The sequence below is a fragment of the Arachis stenosperma genome, chromosome 4 (assembly GCF_014773155.1).
Source record: "Arachis stenosperma cultivar V10309 chromosome 4, arast.V10309.gnm1.PFL2, whole genome shotgun sequence".
Taxonomy (NCBI): Eukaryota; Viridiplantae; Streptophyta; class Magnoliopsida; order Fabales; family Fabaceae; genus Arachis; species Arachis stenosperma.
The window spans coordinates 4,894,709-4,914,409 of NC_080380.1; the positions used below are offsets into that span (position 1 = coordinate 4,894,709).

The window sequence follows — 19,701 nt, forward strand, 5'->3', positions numbered from 1 at the left end:
TCTGCGTTTCGCGTTTATTTCTGTCGTTTTGAACAGCGATGACTTATTCAATCTTCGCCGTTTAAGGAGTCGTTTGTCGTTTGGGCTATTAGTAATTGGGCTTCTACATGCAAAATGGGCTATTGGGCCCAATCGTCTTCACGTGATTTTCTTTCTTCTCCGATCCAACAAGTATGAAATAAAAATGAACTCCTGGCCCAATATACATAAACTGAACTATAAACCCCCCAAAAAAAAAGTTTAAAATGAGCTATTTATGAATTTATATTTTTTTTGAGAAATTACTAAATTAGTTTGTAGAACAAATTTTTTTTATATGACAAAATAAATATCAAAGATATAATTACATTAAAGGTAGAAAAATGAACTGAACGTCAAATCATCAACTATTTTGGCATTGGGTTAGCTTTTTTAAAAAATTAAAAATAATTAATTATGTGACAATCAATTTTTGTTTAGATACTTTATCTAAAAATTAATTTTTTGAAGATAATGAATTATGATTGGAGTAATAAAAAAATCTATTTTAAATAGTATAAATATAAGAATTGATATGAAATGATTGTTTATATTATTTAATATTTGATACTTGAGGTCAAATTGATACAATTATTATAATTTCAAAATATCAAGATTTTGTTTATATTATAAGCTTTAAATTATTACTTTCAGTTATAAGTTATATTTAATTTAAAATTATTAGTTCTGATTATTTTTTATTCAAATGTTTTTTTTTTCCTAAAAGGTATATATTCTATTTTTTTTAGGGTGTTCCCAAACATGGTCTAACATGAACCAAGAAATGAATGAATGAAAAATCAATTTCTTTCACTTGATAGCCGTATACTTTTATGTTAGTGGAGCCCCAAACCTGAGTTAGTAACATCCTAAAGTATCCTTATCATTAACAATTTATCATTATCTTGATGATGTTCCTAAAGGCTAGGAGCAGCATCTTCACGTGACTATTTATGGTGAATCATTTGAAAGTACATTGCACCTATCTTCTTAATTCCTCTGCCATCAACATGCACTTTCCAGTCACTCCCACATGCTTGTCAGACTTATACCTGAGGATATATATTTGGATAATACATACTAATCTTTTAATTTGTCTTTTTAATAAATGCAACTAACTCATGCTCAAAATTACCCTTTTTAATTTTGATATAGATAGGGAAATAATGCAAAACGCATTATAAAATACATGTATATTTTATGTAGATTTGGCGTCAAGATCAAAGAAATTGAACGGTCCGATTTAAGGTTAGGTAATTGAACGGTCTGATTTAAGAGGTATAAATCAGATTGTCTGATTTATGTCTTTCTAATCACATGTTGCGTGTGTTGTCCTCTACAACGATGTCCTTTATACTAATATGTTTCTTTTTCTGAATCTACTTTTTCTCGTGATGTATTTTTCTTATCTACATAGTCACCATTTTTTCTCTTCTTCTTTTTTACCACTTTAATTTCTTCTTCTTCAGTTAAAAAAAATACAATACCAAAAAAACAAAAATGTAAAAATGTTGATCGTCCTAAAATTTATATTATCACTTATCTATGTCATTCTGAGTATGTAAGTTTGTTTTTTAAAATTTTTTATATTTTAGAATTATTATTATTGTTAGAAATTTAAAAATATACGTTTAAATGATATATGTTACAGAATTATTATATTGTTAGAAATTTAGGAATATATGTTTAAATAATAGTTAGAAATAGGAATAAGTATTGTTTTGGTCCTATACGTTTAGGGTCAGAATCAAAATCGTCTCCAAAGTGATTTTTTATTTAAAATCGTCCTTAACGTTTTATTTCGTATTAAAATCGTCCTTTCAATTTTTTACGGACAAAAATACCCTCCACCACCAGCAGCACCTCTACCATCACCAGCACGTCCCTTACTCCACCACCACCTTCCTTACTCCCATTAAATACTAATAATCAGATTCAAAAACACCAACAATAACACATTATTCAAATTCAGAAACTAACATCAAATTCAACAACAAAATCAATAAGAAAAATAACAAATCAAAATCAGAATCGGAAGCAGAATCAGAAATAGAAGCAAAGCAGACGTAGAAGAAGAAGCAGATGCATCCGGCAACCCCGACAGCCCCGGCAGCCCCGGCAGCCATCTCAAATGGTAGCGGCGACCAGACTCGTGCGACGGCGACTGGGCAGATTGACGATGGTAGGAACCCAGCTCAGTCTCGGATCTTTCTCTCTCCTTCGCGTGCCGCCTTCCTCGCGTAGGGCTCCCCTTCCTGGTGATGCACTCCACGGCGGCAGAAATATACATGAATGGCGGCGACGTCTTCTTCTGTTCGTGGTTCTGGTGGCAACTCGTGGGCAAACCGGCGACGATGCAGGTATCGCGAGGGTGGCGGCTATGGCAGCGGCCTCCTCCCCTCCAGCGGCTCTCTCTCTCTCTTTCTCGGATCTCCTTTCTCGCTGGCTCGTTCTCGGTGGCGAAGGACCCAAAGGTGGCGGCGACGGCATTGGAATTCACGACAACGGCACTGGAATGCTGGGGCTCCTCCCTACCCTTTCTCCCTTTTCCCTTTTTCTCCCCGCGTCCTTTTCCCTTTCCTTTCTCCCCTCCCCCCTCGTGTGCTTTTCTTTTTTTTTTTAATTTTATAATTTTTTTATTAGGATAGGGATAATTTAGTAATAAAATAAAAAAATTTATTAAAAAAACGATTTTAATACGAAAAAAAACGTTAAGGATGATTCTAAATAAAAAAATACGTTGAGGACAAATTCGATTCTGACCCTTAATGTTAGGAACCAAAATAATACTTATCCCTTAGAAATATATATGTTTAGATTTAATTAGTGAACATTTTAATCAATGATAATGTTTGAATTAGACTAATATAATAGATTAGTAAAAAATATATGTTTAGAATTTCTTGTAATAATTTTGGAAATTATTATTAATTAACTTTAGAGTTACGTTAATTGTTGTATATTTTTTTTGTAATAATTTTAGAAATTATAACTAATAATTAGGTTTTATAAAATATAATATATTTTTGCTCCGATAATAATTATTTATTTATTGTTAGATATTTAATTGACGTAAATATATTATTATTGTAGTTGAGGTTTTAATAAAGTAAAACATTATTAGTTAAATAAGAATTAGATTTATTTATTAGTTAAATAAGTATTATTCTTGGAGTTTAGTAAACTAGATTTAGTAAAGTCAATTTTGTTTTTTGGTATTTTCAATAATTAATGATTATTGTTAGATACTTAATTAATATGTTTTGTGTAGTTAAATTTTAAATTTTTTTAATAATAATAGTTAAATAATGAATAGGTTAGTTATATTTATACATGCATACTAATTACTAAATTAACTAAACCTATGGTAGGTTTAGCATTAGTCTAATAAATTAGTTAATATTATTAAAAAATCAAGATTAACATAAATAAATATTCATATGTCGAAGCAATGTTCACAATATTAATATTTATTTTAATATTAATATTTATTATTTTAATATTAATATAAAAAAATTTACATTATGTTTATTATCTCAATTTTAACAAAATAAAAATATAAACACATAAATAAATACTAATTAATAAATATTAATTAATATTTAACTAAATCAATAACTAACTAAAAAGATTATTATCTTAAATTTAACTAAATAAACACATAAATAAATGCTAATTAAGTATATTTTTAGAAGTCACGTAACTATTTGGTTCGTCGATTAATATAAATTATTACAAAAATCTATTCCTTCGTATAAAAGAAGCATGTATGGTTTCCAAATCCAAAATTCGCATAAAAGATGGCTCCCCAAACGGATGTTCGTTTGCGAGTGCGTTTGCTACGTCTGTCACATTTGCTTCTATAGTGCCGTTACCTTGATATTTGTTACCGTTTGGACCAACAACTTCGTAATTGCTTTCAAACTCTTCCTCATTATCACTATTATAATCTTCCCATTTAATATTTTGGTCCGCTTCAAATTGTTCGAACTCAATATACAAATCAATGAACGATATCTGAACACGACTTTCAATGTATATTGAAAACATCTCTTGCATGCTCGCTTCATCAGTTATATATTTGATTTGAAATTGAACGATAGGTATATGATACCTGTATAAAATATATGATATTTTCCTTGACCTTTTAAAATCTATCTTCTCACAAATCATACATTTTAGTTTTTCGAATGAGATTGTGAATGGAATATCATTTTTACAAATAAATTTTATTTCTTCAGATGTTTGTAACAAAATTTGACTAAAATAATATACTTTTAATAGAATTCTATCATTCATTTTTCTCACTCACATTAATATGAACTTTACTGTCAATTGTTTTTACCTCATACTAAATGATAGAGATAGATCTGGGTGGAGGAGCTTACGAAAAAAGAAGAAAAAAAGAAAAAAGAGAAAAGATCTAGTAACTCGTATATGACTTACACACACTTATATATATATATATATAACAAATCGGACCCAATGATTTGATTGATTTAAATAAAATATATAATAATCAAATCAGACGGTTCGATTTGATTTTTTTATTTTTTTTAAAATAAAAAAATTAAATCTATATTGAAATTGGACGGTTCGATTGAATACACTAAGGTTATGTTTGGTTGGAAGAAAAGAAATAGGGAGAAAGGAAATAGAAAGGAAAGAAATTGAGTGAATTTTTTTTAGATGTGTTTGGATGGAAGGAAAATAAGAAGGAAATAAATGTTATAAAAAGACAATTTTACCCCTATATTATAATATATATTAAAAAAGTGAAGGGGTAGTATTGGAAGTAGAGAGAGAAACATTAGTTTTCTCTCCATTTTCTTTCCAATGTCGGAGAGAAAAAAAATTGGTGGACCCCACCAATTTTTTTCCATCTATTTTCTTTCCATTCTAATTTTCTTCCTCAACCAAACAATGGAAAATAATCATTTTCTTTCCCATTTTTCTTTCTTCTCTTTTCTTTCCTTCAATTTTCCTCTCAAACAAACATAGCATAAAATTCAAAATTTTTCCTCTCACACAAATCGAATCGTTCGATTTGTGGGCCTAATTTTTTAACAAAGAAATCAGTCCGATTTCTTCATCCCATGGTTCGAAAAAAGTCGCTTTACATTCATGTCTAGCACTTTCATTTTTCATAACTATGCACAACACACACAGACTTTGCATATCTAAAAAAGTAAACTTTAAAATTACATCATTTATTTGAAAAAGGATATCATAAATGTACAGAATGCTTCTGATACGAGTTGAGAGGAGGATCGGGAACCTGCGAGTTGGATCGGATGTTGGATGGCCCAGATGGAGCGGAGGGGAGGTACCTGCAAAGACACTCCGACGCTCAAGTCAGAATGGATCTAAGAGGTATAAGGTGTGAGGAATGGATGATTACCTGGAGGGATCTGGGTCCTCTTATTTATAGGTGATGGTGAATATCTTATCTTTATCTTATCTGGCTAAGATAAGAGGGGCGTTTAAATTCAAAAGTTGGTTAGGAGCTCTAGAGAGATGAAAATGGGTTGACCCGGTAAGCCGGGTTCGGGTTCGGACGTGGGTCCGGAATCCGTGGGTCGGATCCGTAACAATAAATATTATTAGTATTTTATATGAAGTTGATAATAAAAAATTATTAGATAATAATTCATTAAAATCTGTTTAATTATTTAACGTTTTTCAACTATTAATTTTATGTCAATAAAAATAACTATATGTGAATTTTTATTATGGTTTAAAGTTATCATTACATATATCGATATATTTATTATTTATCTATTATTCATTTATTGAAACGAATATTTTATTCAAATGACACGTCAACTTAAATTACGATAACGGATGAATTATTACAATAATATGGATGACTTTTATGGGACACACAAAACTCATTTACATTATCTGTCTCTATAAAGAATGTCCAAAAACACTGCTGTTGTTGTAATCTCAGTTAGTCACATCATAAAAGAAAAACAACAATGATGTACATTCATTCATCCCATTATTACACTCAATCAACCCAAGCTAATAAGCAACACAAATAATAGGGTTTCCTTCCAGCCTGTGACCTTTCTTTTCTCTCATTTCATCACAAAATTCCAACCCCATTGAAGTAACATGTCCCCCAAAGACTCCTTAATTCACAATCTTCCACAAATTAGCCTCCATTTGTGTCAACCCCATTGGTGTATCAATGCATCTAAGCCTCTCTAAGTGGCTCAAATTCAACATTGTTATTCAATTAGATTGATGGAGTGATGGACAATTACCAAAAGGCCCACAAGATTAGTTTTGAATGTACTTAGGATCTTATCTTATGCTTTAAAGATAAGATATGGGAGCGTTTGCTTGGCAAATCTTTCCCTTAACAGTGAGACATTAATTTTTGACAAACTCATTAGTCACATGCTTCCAATGTGCATCTCACGTGAAGTTTCACAAAGTTTGTGTAAAAAACAAGCCTTGAGTTGTGTGTCTCTCACTTGAATTGCTTCAATGAAGCAAAGTTAAGAGAGGCCCCATAGGTTTGAAGGGATAATGATGTCACTGTTTTAGATAAGACTCACTTTTTTGGGGGCATATAATTAGTATTTAGTACTATAAACCTGTTATTAAGAATTTTGACTATTTCCAAGCTAAAAGCTAAAATGTTTTGAAACTGGATTTGAAAAGAGATAAAGAGAGAGCACGTGCATTGGCTTGGAATATATGTACATTGTACAAGTGGAGCCTTTATATTGGATAAGGGCAATTGCAAAGTCTTGATGTATATGTTTACTCATGCCACATAGATTTTTTCCCCTTCAATAAATTTTGATGCTTGTGAAGTGAGTTTGAAGGCACTAAAACACTACATGCTTTTGCATACTTCAATTGGAGACTCATAGTACATAATGGGAAAGTTTGGTAGAAGAAGGATTGAGAAGTGTAGGAGAATTATAAGGCAACAAAGGGGGAAGCTTTATATAATGAAGATGTGTATCTGTATGCTTATTAATTGGCATGATGAAAATTCTTAGGCAGAAGCACTTTAACTTTTGGCTTTGTTAAATCAGCTTTTAGGGGTTATATATATGTGATATGTGATTACCCCTTTTCTTTTTTTATGAACTCTTGTATACTAGCATTCATATACAATGAGAATGTGTATTAACATATATATTTGGAATCACCCCTATCCTCAGAACAAATCTGTTTCTGCGTTTTTTTTTTTTGTTGTCTTCAAAAGATATATACCTAAGGTAAAATAATATGGTCAAACATATGTGTTGATCATAGTTCCTTACTAGTGCTCTGTTTCATTCATATATCCCAAATGTATTTGAAATACTCATCTTAGTATAAACTAGTGTTAATCTCTTTCTTAAGTGTATAATTAAAAACTCAAATGTAGCTTTTAATTTTCTTTAAGATGTGTCATGTTGGATCATTTGCTATTAAATTGACTATCATAACATTATATCGAGTGAAAGTCGTTACTATTTAGTAAAAATGTTAATTTATTTTCTATTTTTCAATAACTAAAATTGACCAGATATCAAATTTATTAATTTAAAAAGATAAAATTTCTTTAATTTAAAAACTTGACATGAAGATAAAATTGACCTTTTTTTTTGTATGTTTTCATCTTTTGCTTTCAGGATTTTTTCTTGTAATTTTGTTAAAAAAAAAAAAGAAAAAACAGAAATTAAAAACAAGAAAGCAAACACAGATCCTATGTCTGAAGCAAAATCCTGGTTGTACCATGTGTATGATATCTTTATCTATCTGAGTGAGACAGAGAATTGGCATGCTGAAGTTGAGGCACAAAATGGACATGTACTACATATATAGTCATAGAGACAATAAAATGTAGGGAGATATTTAGAGAGACAGGGTTGGCCATTCCAATTAATTAGGATATGATGAATTTTATAGCAATCTAAGTCCTTTTCAGGGGAGGGGGGGACAATATGAGAAAGAGACGGACAAGGCATCTATAAATTTTACTAGGAGAAGCCATCAGTGTCATTCATCATCATCCACTCACTAGGAAGGAAGTTTCACACTTTCTCCACAACCATATGGAAGGCTTCACTTGCTGGAGCAGAAAGTAAGACATCATTTGGAGATAGATGCACACTTGCAAAGTGATTATTCTGAGGTGGGAGAGAAGCAATTATGAACAAAAGGTAAGATCATAATTCATACTTAATATGGAATCAATTTTGAGTTTATGCATGGCTATGTGTTATCTGATATTTTTCCATAAAAAGTTTATTAGCTTTTTCCTTTTTACATCTCTTTTGGTTTCTCCTGCATGTTAATTATTTTGCTTTCTTTGTTTGTTTTCCTCTGATTTTTTTCCTTTTTTTATTCTTTCTTCCTTAGCTTTTTTGGCCAACTTTTGATATGGTAAGCTTTCTTTTTATTCAACGAGAAAACTTTTGATCAATATCTATAGAGAAATATGCAGGTAGTCCTTTTTATTATATAAAAAAACAATTTTCCTTACTCCAAAAAAATATATAGCATAGATTTTTTCCCTTTCCTTTTTCTCCATTTAAAAAAGAAACTTTTATACATAAAGCGTAAAATTTACCTAGCACTAATATTTTAGATACTCATCTCCTATCTGATAAGTATATCTATCGGATATACCATAATAAATATTTTATGGAATACTTTGATTTTTTTATTATATTATTTTGTTATATGCACAAATTTTGCTTTAGATTATATGCACAATAAGTGTTTTTCTTTCGATGGACCAAAATAATTTTTCCCAATAAATAGTACTTTTGTTTCAACTAAAATAAATAGGAAAGTAGAAGAATCTAAAATAAAAAAAATATTTTTAAACATAAATAACTGTTTTTCTATTTTTTTACAAGAATTTAATTTTGATACACTGTTAGTGTAAAATAATTTTACATGTGCATCTAATTAATATAAGTAAAAATAACTACCTTTTATATTAACTACGTGAATAGTCATCTAAAAGAATAGATATAATTACATACATATGAAAATTAAACTCTTTTTTTACAAATACTAGGATGCATTTAATTTGTATTTTCATTTTCTATTTTTATTTTTAGTGTTTTTTATTTTTTAGATTTTACAAAGAAAGAGTGAAAATAAGAGTTGAAAATAAAAGGATTTTATTATTTTTACTATTTTTATTTTTTCCTTCATAAAATCCAGAAAACAAAAAACATTGAAAATAAAAATGCAAACCAAACACACCCACTCATATTTTTATTTTCTTTCTAAATAATACTTTTATTGCATTATTGCGTAAGAGTAAATCAAAGGTTGAAAGAGAGTAAATTAAAAATAGTATTAACAAGTGAAGGTAGTTTTTGTTAAAAATACAAACATTTTTCAAAGATTAAAGATTTCTCAGTTAAAATTGAACTGCTATATGTAATCGGAGGTGCCAGATATACATCTGCATTAGCCCAATAAGCTTGCACTATAACAACACTAGACGTGTTTATTGCCTTTCCAGAAAGAATATGAACATAATATTGTTAACCAAAAAAGTGATACTAACTAAGCTCATCAAATTGTCACTATTTCTCGGTAGGCTAGCTAAGAAGAAGTTCACTGGGAACCTGAAGAATATAACGAATCGTCCCATGTAGATCTCCTTGCAGTTAGCGCCTCATGTCGCCTCGGAGACTGCGGTTTAGTTCCTCCCTGGACGATCAAATCAAAAGCCAAAACCAGATATACATTATACAGAAAACATTGATTATATGTTCCAAAATTTGCTTTAACATGCGATCTCTTACCACTCCCTTAGCCAACCTTCGGATTGATGGCGCTCGTGCAATAGAGGAAGCAGCTGCAGCAGCAGCAACACGTATTCTGCAAAATAAAGTTTATAAGCAGCAGTTTCATCCACCTTTACAAACTTAGTTTCAAAACTTTACTCTCCAATATATACCTCTTATGAACATCAACATATTCATCTGTCTCATCCACAATCTCCTCCTGCACCATTGGAAAAACTTATAATCAGTCTTGAAGGAAAATGATCCAACTGCTGCAGATGGGAGAATATGTCGAAGACTATAATTTACTTGCAGAAGTTCTTCGAACACATCCTCTAGAGTGATAATACCAATCACTTCACCGTCTTCAATACTTTCTGAAAAACAACCATTTCTTATTATATCATTAGATTGCGAAGCAATTCGCTCCTTACTTCTGGGACTGAGAGCATCTGAGGGCTGGTCAATGTCAACAACAACACTCTTCGATTTTTCACTCTGTAGCAATGGCGTAGTCAACTGCGAATCCCCATTGTCTTTGCTTTCTTCATTTTTGTCTCCATTTGTTTGTGCATTTGCATTTCCTTTTCCTTTAGCTCTAACAACAGCAGCCATGTGACTACTGCCCTTTTGAAACTCATTCAGTATATCATAGAGAGGCATGTCCGATGGAACTCTGTGCATATAAACCCATGTTTAACATTAAATTGGAATGTTAAATGTTAAAGTTGTCAAAATCGTTTATTGCCTCCTCTTATTAGTGACATAGTAACAGAGACTATGTATCTAACAAAACGGTTTGGAGTTACAGCTTTATAGCCCCATTTTTTAGTTAAATAAAATGTTAATATAAGCTAAAAATTCAGCATAAAACAGGTATGTGATATGCAGTACGCCACATGTAAAATATGTTATGTGGGAAGTATACACATGGCACACCAGTACACACATGAATTGTGAATTGCTATGAATGAACTCATATGCCATACGTCACTTATTAGTGATTTTACGTCACTATAGGTAAAATTTGCCGTTGTCCATGCTTCAAGAAGCACAAAGGATTAAGGTTGTGCTAAATGTAATTAAATCACTCATGCACCTTCAGCTCATGCTTTTAGGACAGTTTAATCATTGACAACAAACACACCGTGGAATTCTCCGGATGGAAACAGCACTGACAGGAGTCTCTGTTTCTGGTCGTACAGTTAGAAGACTTTTAACCTAATTCAAAAAGAGAAAGTGAGGAAAAGAGGATAAAGTATAAAAATTGGAAGACTAAAAACAAAGCCAGAATGTGAATGAAGATTTAACACCCACCAGCAGTAGTCCAATAATATTTTTTGGATTTCCAGAATAGACAGGAACCCGGCTGTGCCCACGAGCAAGAATTTTCCCCATTGCCTCCCTAATTTGAGGTTCATTAACATACGTTTCAAGGAATAAAACAATGCATGCCCCAGTACATAAACTTTACAATTTTAAGTCCACACTCCCAAGTCCCATATTCAAGTAAAGTCAGGTCAGTTTTTTTCAAGAAAAAGTATAGGTAGACAATCCTAATATTAAGATTTAGGTGGGTAATTTGGGGTGTAGTGTGTTTTTAATTTATTGGGCCAATTTTAGAGCTCATTGTCCACATTGTTCACAAAAGCCATTGTCTACCTAGCAAAATCCTTTTTTTTTAATCAAGATACCTTGAATTTCCACGTATTCTAGTGATCAGTGAAGTGGAAAATATATCAGCAACCAAAAGACCCTTACCAAGGAGATGAAGAATGATTTATTGATTTCCTCTTCAAAGTGAAAATCCATTATCCAAAAACAATTTAAAAATGCATTACTATTGCATCTTAAAAGGTTCGACACACATTCATGTTCAAAAACATGGACATGACCCTAAAATGATGTGTCCTTGATTTACAAAATGAAAGCAATTGAAAAAAAAAAATCACACACTGTTTCTGCACTCTCTCAATTATTATTATCATAGTTGCAATCTCTGCATTGTAGTATTGATTAATGTATGATATAACTGACTCTTGGCAAGGGAATAACTAAGAGTAATAAAATTTATGTCCAAACCAATAAATCTGATTAAGATAACTCAAGCCGCATTGAGACACTCACCAATCCAATATTGAATTGACATCTAAAGAAAAAGTCGATTCGATAGGGGTCATAGCCTCTTCAGCAGTCTATTCGAAGACACACGAATAAGGAAGAAGAAAAATAGTGTTATTTAGAAACCTTCTGCAAAAAGTGTGAAGAAAATATTCCTTGCACAAGTCAACAGCATACATGATATTTGATAATGAAACAGAATACAGGGAAAAAGAAAACTCTACTGCACAGGAAAGAGTATACTGAAGTAAGGCTTAGTTGCAATTTGCAAACATACCTTTTCAGTTAAATCTAGAGCTCCACTGATAATTGTTGTCTCGTCATGCGAAAGATCACCACCTTTCCCAGCCTGAAAACAAGAAAATCCAACATTTACGGATCAAACACGATGAAGGATTAACAATACCGTTACATTCGGATAACTTCATCAATGCTGGTATGACTGATTCCATCATTAAGGTGATTGTACCTCCTTGCTGTGGATGGAGACGAGAGCTTTTAACTGTGCCCGCCTAAATAAAGCCTCATTATGTCCCAACAGGAAATCTAGAACCTGGGAAAAAAAAAATCAGTGGGAAAAAGGATCATCTGTAGGCATGACTAAGATTAATTCTGTCATTGTGCAAGTTAACTCTGCCTATGTTGTGCTTTATCTCAAATCTTTTGCAAAGCCAATCTAAGAGGAGATTCGTATTGAACAGTTGACAACCAGCATAAAACATTTCCACTCTTCATGGACAGGATCAACAAAACACAAGACTTGTGAATTTGACTTCATCAAAAAGGAATTAAATAGTGCTCATTTGCTAGCACACTAAGCATAACACATCATATATCTATATGAAACTTCTATCAAAATTTATATAGAAATATTTTGAGATGATATTCTATTCATTTCTACTTGTTTGTTCTTTTCTCAGTTATAATATACTGGCTAAATGATTATCCAATGAAAATTAATTTTACAGGTTAATGCATATATCATTGAGATTAACACTTCTGAACACAAAAGAATTGGTACTTTAGCCTATGAATGATAAGTCACCTTTCCAATGGGATAAGCAATTGGGTAACATATTATCATTAAAATTCGCACAAGAGATACGAAGTTGGACCCTACAGCAAGCCCATATCTACTGCAAATTGCCTGTGGAATGACCTGAAATCAGAGGGAAAAAATAAGATTTGAAGAAAAAGGAGAAAGAATATTCATTGGACAAAAGTGTTGAAGCTAAATCGCTGACATTGACATACCTCCCCAAAAAACAGAACAAAAGTCACAGAGAGAATGATGGCAACAAACTGATTGAACAACTTATCCAAGTATAACGGAAGCGCCTGCAGATTACAACTTTCAAAGTCAACGGAAGCTTAAAAGTTAAGCATGCCCCACCAATCAGTGTAAAGTATGTATGCATTAAAAATATCATTCAGATATTTGAATGCGGGTCACTAAGCAATGACTCCAAAATCCAAAAAAATGCAGATTCCACATGCAGAGCAATTCCAATTCATCCATCATGAAAACCATTTTAAACAAGTGATTCAAATAAGCATAGTACATAATAAACCATAATGTGTCTGATCCACATTATAATATTATATTATATTATGACGGTGTTCTATTTTTTTCTAATTTAATCACTTCTACAGTTCTGTTCTACCTATAAGCTCTCCTCAATGATTTTGTCCAATAAACCACCACATTCTTGAACTAACAACGTCAATATTCCAAATTCCAGTGAAAAATCTAGCATGAAAAAGAAGGAGCATTAATTCAGTTACCTCCATGGCAGCTGCATTACACAGAAGCAGAGTCACCAGAAGCTGGTGTTGTTTCTTAACCACGGGAATTATAGTCGCTGCACACAAAAGAAAAAAAAAACGCAAAATCACATTGAGTATTCGAAAATCTCGGAATCGGAGAAATTGAATGACGCAGGCAACGAGTAAATGAACCTGCTTGCTTTTTCTCGGTAGGAGAACCACTGCGTTGAAGGATCTCGAGGTCGACGAGGCCGAGAGACATGAGACCTAGGGTTAATCCGGACATTATTCCGGCGAAGATAACGAAGAAGCACGAGAGTCCGGCGTAAATGAACCACCACAACGATCCGAACGGAATGCCTCCCTCGTGGCCGCTGAGTTGGTTCCGAGTCAGAAACCGAGTCACCATCAACGCGTTCACCACATTATTCATCATTCTTCTTCTTCTTCTTCAGTTTCTTTTTCTGGTTCTTTAAAGTTTTCTTCTTCCTTCATAAGCTTTCGTTCGTACTTCAGTTTGCAGTTGCAACTGACTCGTCGCTCGTTAGACACGTGGCGCGTTTAGGAGGCGAGGGACGTTTTTTGTTAGGATGCATGGATATTCCACTTGTTGACGTGGACCAAAACGGACGATCACGGAGGCCTTCCATCTCGCCATTGACGAATCCTGGCCGTTAAGTCTTATATCATCATGGAACACGGAGCCCAATTATTGGGAATCGACTTTCTTGATGCTACTTTCAGATTTTGTTCTTCCCTTTTTCTTTCTTCTAGGCCTGTTGGGCCATTTGTGTAGGAAAAAAAACAAATTTGTTTTTGGGTCATAATAATACCACACTCACAAACTCATAACTCTGTCTCTCATCAAGTTGCACTAAAGTTCAAATCTCAAGAATGGAATATAGAATCCTTTCTAATATGTATAGTAAGGATTGTAATAGTAATATCCCCACAAATATTTTTAATAAAGTACGTTGAATTAGGAGTTCTGTAACTATTCTACTCGTGGAATTATAGCTCATCAAAAATTCAATTTGTTTCATTAAAAATATTCTTAGGATAAATTTGAAATTATGATATGACTATTATAATTCAATGATATAATTCGACACTGTAACGTTATAAATCGGCTTAATGAGTCATAATTTATTCTAACGGCATAATTTATAACAGAACAGCTAGTTGAGTATTATAACGGCTGAATGTAATATAATTGCTTTTTAATAGTATAATCATAATCAATGAAACGGTAAAAACACCTCTTCCTATATAAAGAAGGTAAAAGTATTTTTCCTAGACACATTAAATTTTGAATACTAATTTAAACATTGGAGTGCCTTTGCAGATACTCACCCTATTTTACTTGTTCTCTCCACAAATGTGATACACCTTCGGACAAAAAGCTCAGACCACCAAAACTTGTAAGTTTAGTATTGAAGGCTATAGTTCGATACGACTCTTAAGAGCCGAGTTTTTCTCAGGATATCCATATGCAAGAATAGTTTTTCATCAACAATTTTTTTAACTATGCTTACACGTATATTTGAACATTTTTTAAATATATATAAAATACCGATATTCTAATAGTTTTAACTGTTGATCTCAATTATAAAAAATATATAATATATTAATTAAAATTAATGGTTAAAATGATTGGAACACTAATATATTAAGTAGATTTGAAATTTTTTTTAATTTTGTTGTTTTCAGTTTCAAGTCTAATTTGAAATAGTGTGACAATAAGTGGAACTTTGACGTGTTATAGATTTTACTAGATTGGAACATCTATGTCAAAGAAAATGAGGATTCACATTCAAATATGGAGAAACACAACACCACATGAAACGCATGGCAGAGTATAAAAATGTGAGCTAAAATTCATATGTCAAGTCAATTGTATTACTGTGGATACATCAATGATGAGATAATGTGAAAACTTAATAGGAAAGGGTGCCGATGATGGAAAATGAACAAATTGTGGTAAGCTAAGGTATATATACAGTTACTATTCTTACTTGATTACTTTGAAATTAAATCCTAGGAGAAAAAGCACGCTATAGCTTATGACTAATAATGGCATGATGATATAAATGATCCACGCAAACCCAAGTTGGAAAGAAGATATCTTGCCCCATTTTTTGACCTTACTATATTCTTGTCAATAGAGCATTCCCACACACTGACACACATACATAGTTATTGGATTAGATGTTTATAAGGTAGGGGAGTTGTTAGAGAGTCCAATTCCTGGAGACAATTATGATCTATGCACCGCCGATCAAACAAGTGTTATCATCTCATGAGTGATCATTTTAGGATTATTATAATTTGATTTGTCAACGAAATTTAAGTGAAATGATAATAATGTGATAGATGTGATAATGACTATATTACAATGATTTCAAACATAAAAATTCTATAATATGTTATAGAAAGGATCGGAAGAATAATTTTATTTTTTTATTTTCATTATTATTACCATAAATTTTTAAGAGAGAAAACATATATTATAATAAGAAAAAGATAAATAAAAACAAATGAGTGGTTATTTACGGATGATGACACAAGTATTAAATTTTTTTTTATAAAAAAAAATAATTATGTTAGATGTACATTAAACTCAATTATTAAAATTAATCACAAAAATAGAATACACATTTAAAATATAAAATATATATTAAAAATAAATTAAATTATACATAATAACTAATTTTAATGGTTATTTTTAATGTGCAAATAATATTTAAAAAAATACAATATACCATAAAAAATACAATTCTAACACACAAAACTAGTCAAACTTACTAATTTCACAAGAAAAAATTGCAAATTAACATACATCATCGACCTTAAGTAATTCTAGAGATCTCCAAAGCTACCTATTAATTGTCACTCTACGTATTTGGATTGGATTGGATTAAATGTATTAAAATTAAATATTTTAAAAAATATTATATTAATATTAATATTTACGCATCAATAGACATTAATATATATTATTCATTTATCTTTTATTAAATATGTGTCAAAATATGAAAGTAAAATTAATTAAAATAATAAGTGACTTATAACTTAGCTAAAAGGATTAAAAAGATATGATTACTTTTTGTACACTTCCAATTCCACCTTCTCTACAAGATACATAAAGATTAAATCAGGGTGGCATAAAAAATGGGTATTATATTTTAGAGTTGATGGTTTTTATTGACTTTGTTATTTCCCTATTTAGGTCAAGAACTTCATACTAAACATAAAAAAAATCACAGTAGCATGGCAACCAGCTAATAATACGAATGTATGAACATTTTTCTTTTTTGGTATTATTTGCTTCTAATAAATCACATTAGTTTACCTAGGTTAGTTTATAAGGTTTTAAAAAATTCTAAAACATTGTTGCATATATTATGTTCAAAACAGCTCCAAAATAAACCCTATTTGGCTGATACAATTTATGTGTATGATAAATTAAATTTAACTATTGCAATTCATTTGTAATAAAAATATGACATGTAATTTTATGAAACTAAAATTGTTATGACTTAAACATTTAGAGTTCAAAATTTGTTGATTTAAAAAAAATTAATATAAAAAAAGACCTGTGTAAAATTTATACAATTCCAAAAAAAGCATTTGAGTGAGGTGTATTAGATATATAATTATTCATGTATTTTTTTTATCTGTTTAAATTTGTAAGAAAAGTGTTATTAAATAAGGTAAATGCTATGATGCCTATCACTTTTTACCTAAGTTACTAAAAAGAGTAAATAAATAATATTTAATAAATTTTATATGATTCACTTTTTATTTTAAACATTTTATTTTTTACTTTAAAAAAAATTAGGTAATTTAAGCAATATAACAAAAAGCACCATAAAACTCACCATACTATAATATAAACGACTATTTTGATACCTAGATACATTTTTTATTCGTTTAATGTTGATTATAATTAGAGTAAAGCTAGGGAACCAAAAGCATATCAGCCAAAACCCAGCCAAATACCTTTGGATGAATTTAAAATCTCTACGAGTTAATATATATGGATGTTTCTTCTACTAAATATCAGAATGTTGCTTTTTCATATTAAATGGATGTTCTTTTATATATTTTTCGAATTTGTGATTGTTGGAGGTGGATAGGTTAATGTGAGAGAAAAGAGGAAGGTTTTTATAGGTTTTAATTAGGTTTAGTTAATTAATTTAAAATTTTTTAAATTTTAAATTTAAAAAGTTTAAAATTAATTAATTATTAATATGAATTAATATAATTTTGTTTAGTTTTTGACTAATAAGCTTTTGGTTCCTTATACTTTTCCTTATAATTAATTATAATAAGAGTACATCAAGAGTACATAAAGTTAGCCATAAAACATTTTTTTTAGATTTGTCCAACTCCGATAACAAATATCTATATATTTTTAAAAGTAATATCTATACAATTGGTGACCAGTTAAAATTAAGAATTCTAAAACATTTTACTCCTTAAATTGCCTCACAGTATCCGCAATACCCTATAGGTTAAATTGTTGTGAGAATGACCATGTTAACTCTTGAATAAATGTGGAGTTTGTTAAAAATTTAAAAACATCAATCACAATTTGTATACTTGGTAGCAAACAGTTCATAAATTTTAATAGTGCAGTTGATCTTTTTGTTTTCACCTTTTTTCAGCACGTACTTTAATTTTAATGGAATTATCTGAATCTAAATTCTTGTGGTACTCCTTTTTTTAAGTAAATTATCTTTAAACCTTCAAAAATAAATTTAAAAATTAAGATAAATTATTTTTTTTCAACATCACACTATGTATTAACGTAATTGTATATTTTCTTTTATTAGCTAAAATGGCAAATTATATTCATAATTGTCGGATATCATTATTTTCTTGACAAATATAAAAGATGTATTTATAAAAAAGATTGTTATCGTAATAACTGCAGATAACTTGTCTTTGGTACCATTCTATGCATTTAAGGGACAATTTTCATAAAATTGATGAACACATATACTATACTATGCTAAAGAAAAAAAAAAAGTTTATATCTATATGAAAAAACTAGTTGAAGCTAACGAAAGAGTTCTCAAATATGAAGCTGAATATAGGTATTTTACTGTTGTTAGTTCGTTAGTTATCTTTCTTAATAAATTTTATTGGTTGGCCGAAAACTGAAAAAAAAAATATTTTATGGCTAATTTTATGTACTCTTTATGTACTCCTACTATAATTAATTATCATTAATATTAAACTAATAAAAAAATTATCTAAATAACAAGTGAAAGTTGAGAGAGAAAAAAATAATTCTTTTCATTTTAAAAATTTTAAATAAAAACAGAAAATTAAAAAAATATTTTATGACTAATTTTATGTATTTCTACTATAATTAATTACCATTAATATTAATTATTTAAATAATAAAAAATTATTTAAATAACATATCCAATTCAATATTATTAGACTGCTACTTGCATTGCAAATGTTTATTATACTCTAAATGATCATTTTTGAGTGTGAATAAGAAGTATTATAAGTCTTACATTCCTTGAGAATAAGATTTTTAAAAAAGTTATAAATATGGCACATCATTCATCCCATCAAAGCATCAACTAATTTTTAGGATTGTACTAGACAATCAAATCTCAATTCTAATATTATTTATTTTTAAACAAACACATAAATAAATTTTTATAAAAGATTAAAACATTTTTTATTATAGCCTAATTTTCTTTATAAAATATAAGTGACTTCTCAAAAAGCCATTACTATCAGAGTAAGTATTTGAAAGACGTCTTTATATAAAATATTTGGACTACAAAACTTAAAAACTCAAAATATCAATAAATTTTGTTTAGGATTTTTTTTTAACTATATATATTCATTATGAGAAGTGCTAAGAGATCAATAAATTTTGTGATTTATAGTTATTAATTAATTATTATTAGTATTTTTAATGGTGTAAAATTTTATTTAATAGTGTAGGACTATTCACTTTTCTTTTACTGATTAAGTGTTGACCAAATTTTAATAAAGAGTA

At 30.0% G+C, this 19,701-nt stretch overlaps 1 protein-coding gene across 1 annotated transcript; it reads right to left on the reverse strand.

The window, feature by feature from the left end:
- Positions 1-9,470: 9,470 nt before the first annotated feature.
- LOC130974447 (DUF21 domain-containing protein At4g14240-like) lies at positions 9,471-14,103 on the reverse strand. The gene is made up of 13 exons (XM_057899335.1): positions 13,863-14,103; positions 13,689-13,765; positions 13,158-13,241; positions 12,949-13,062; positions 12,373-12,456; positions 12,181-12,252; positions 11,910-11,977; positions 11,100-11,187; positions 10,930-11,003; positions 10,092-10,458; positions 9,956-10,002; positions 9,801-9,876; positions 9,471-9,705 (listed from the first exon to the last, which is right to left on the reverse strand). The coding sequence occupies exons 1-13, from the start codon at positions 14,101-14,103 to the stop codon at positions 9,610-9,612; spliced, it is 1,488 nt and encodes a 495-aa protein (XP_057755318.1). The 3' UTR covers positions 9,471-9,609.
- Positions 14,104-19,701: the final 5,598 nt, after the last annotated feature.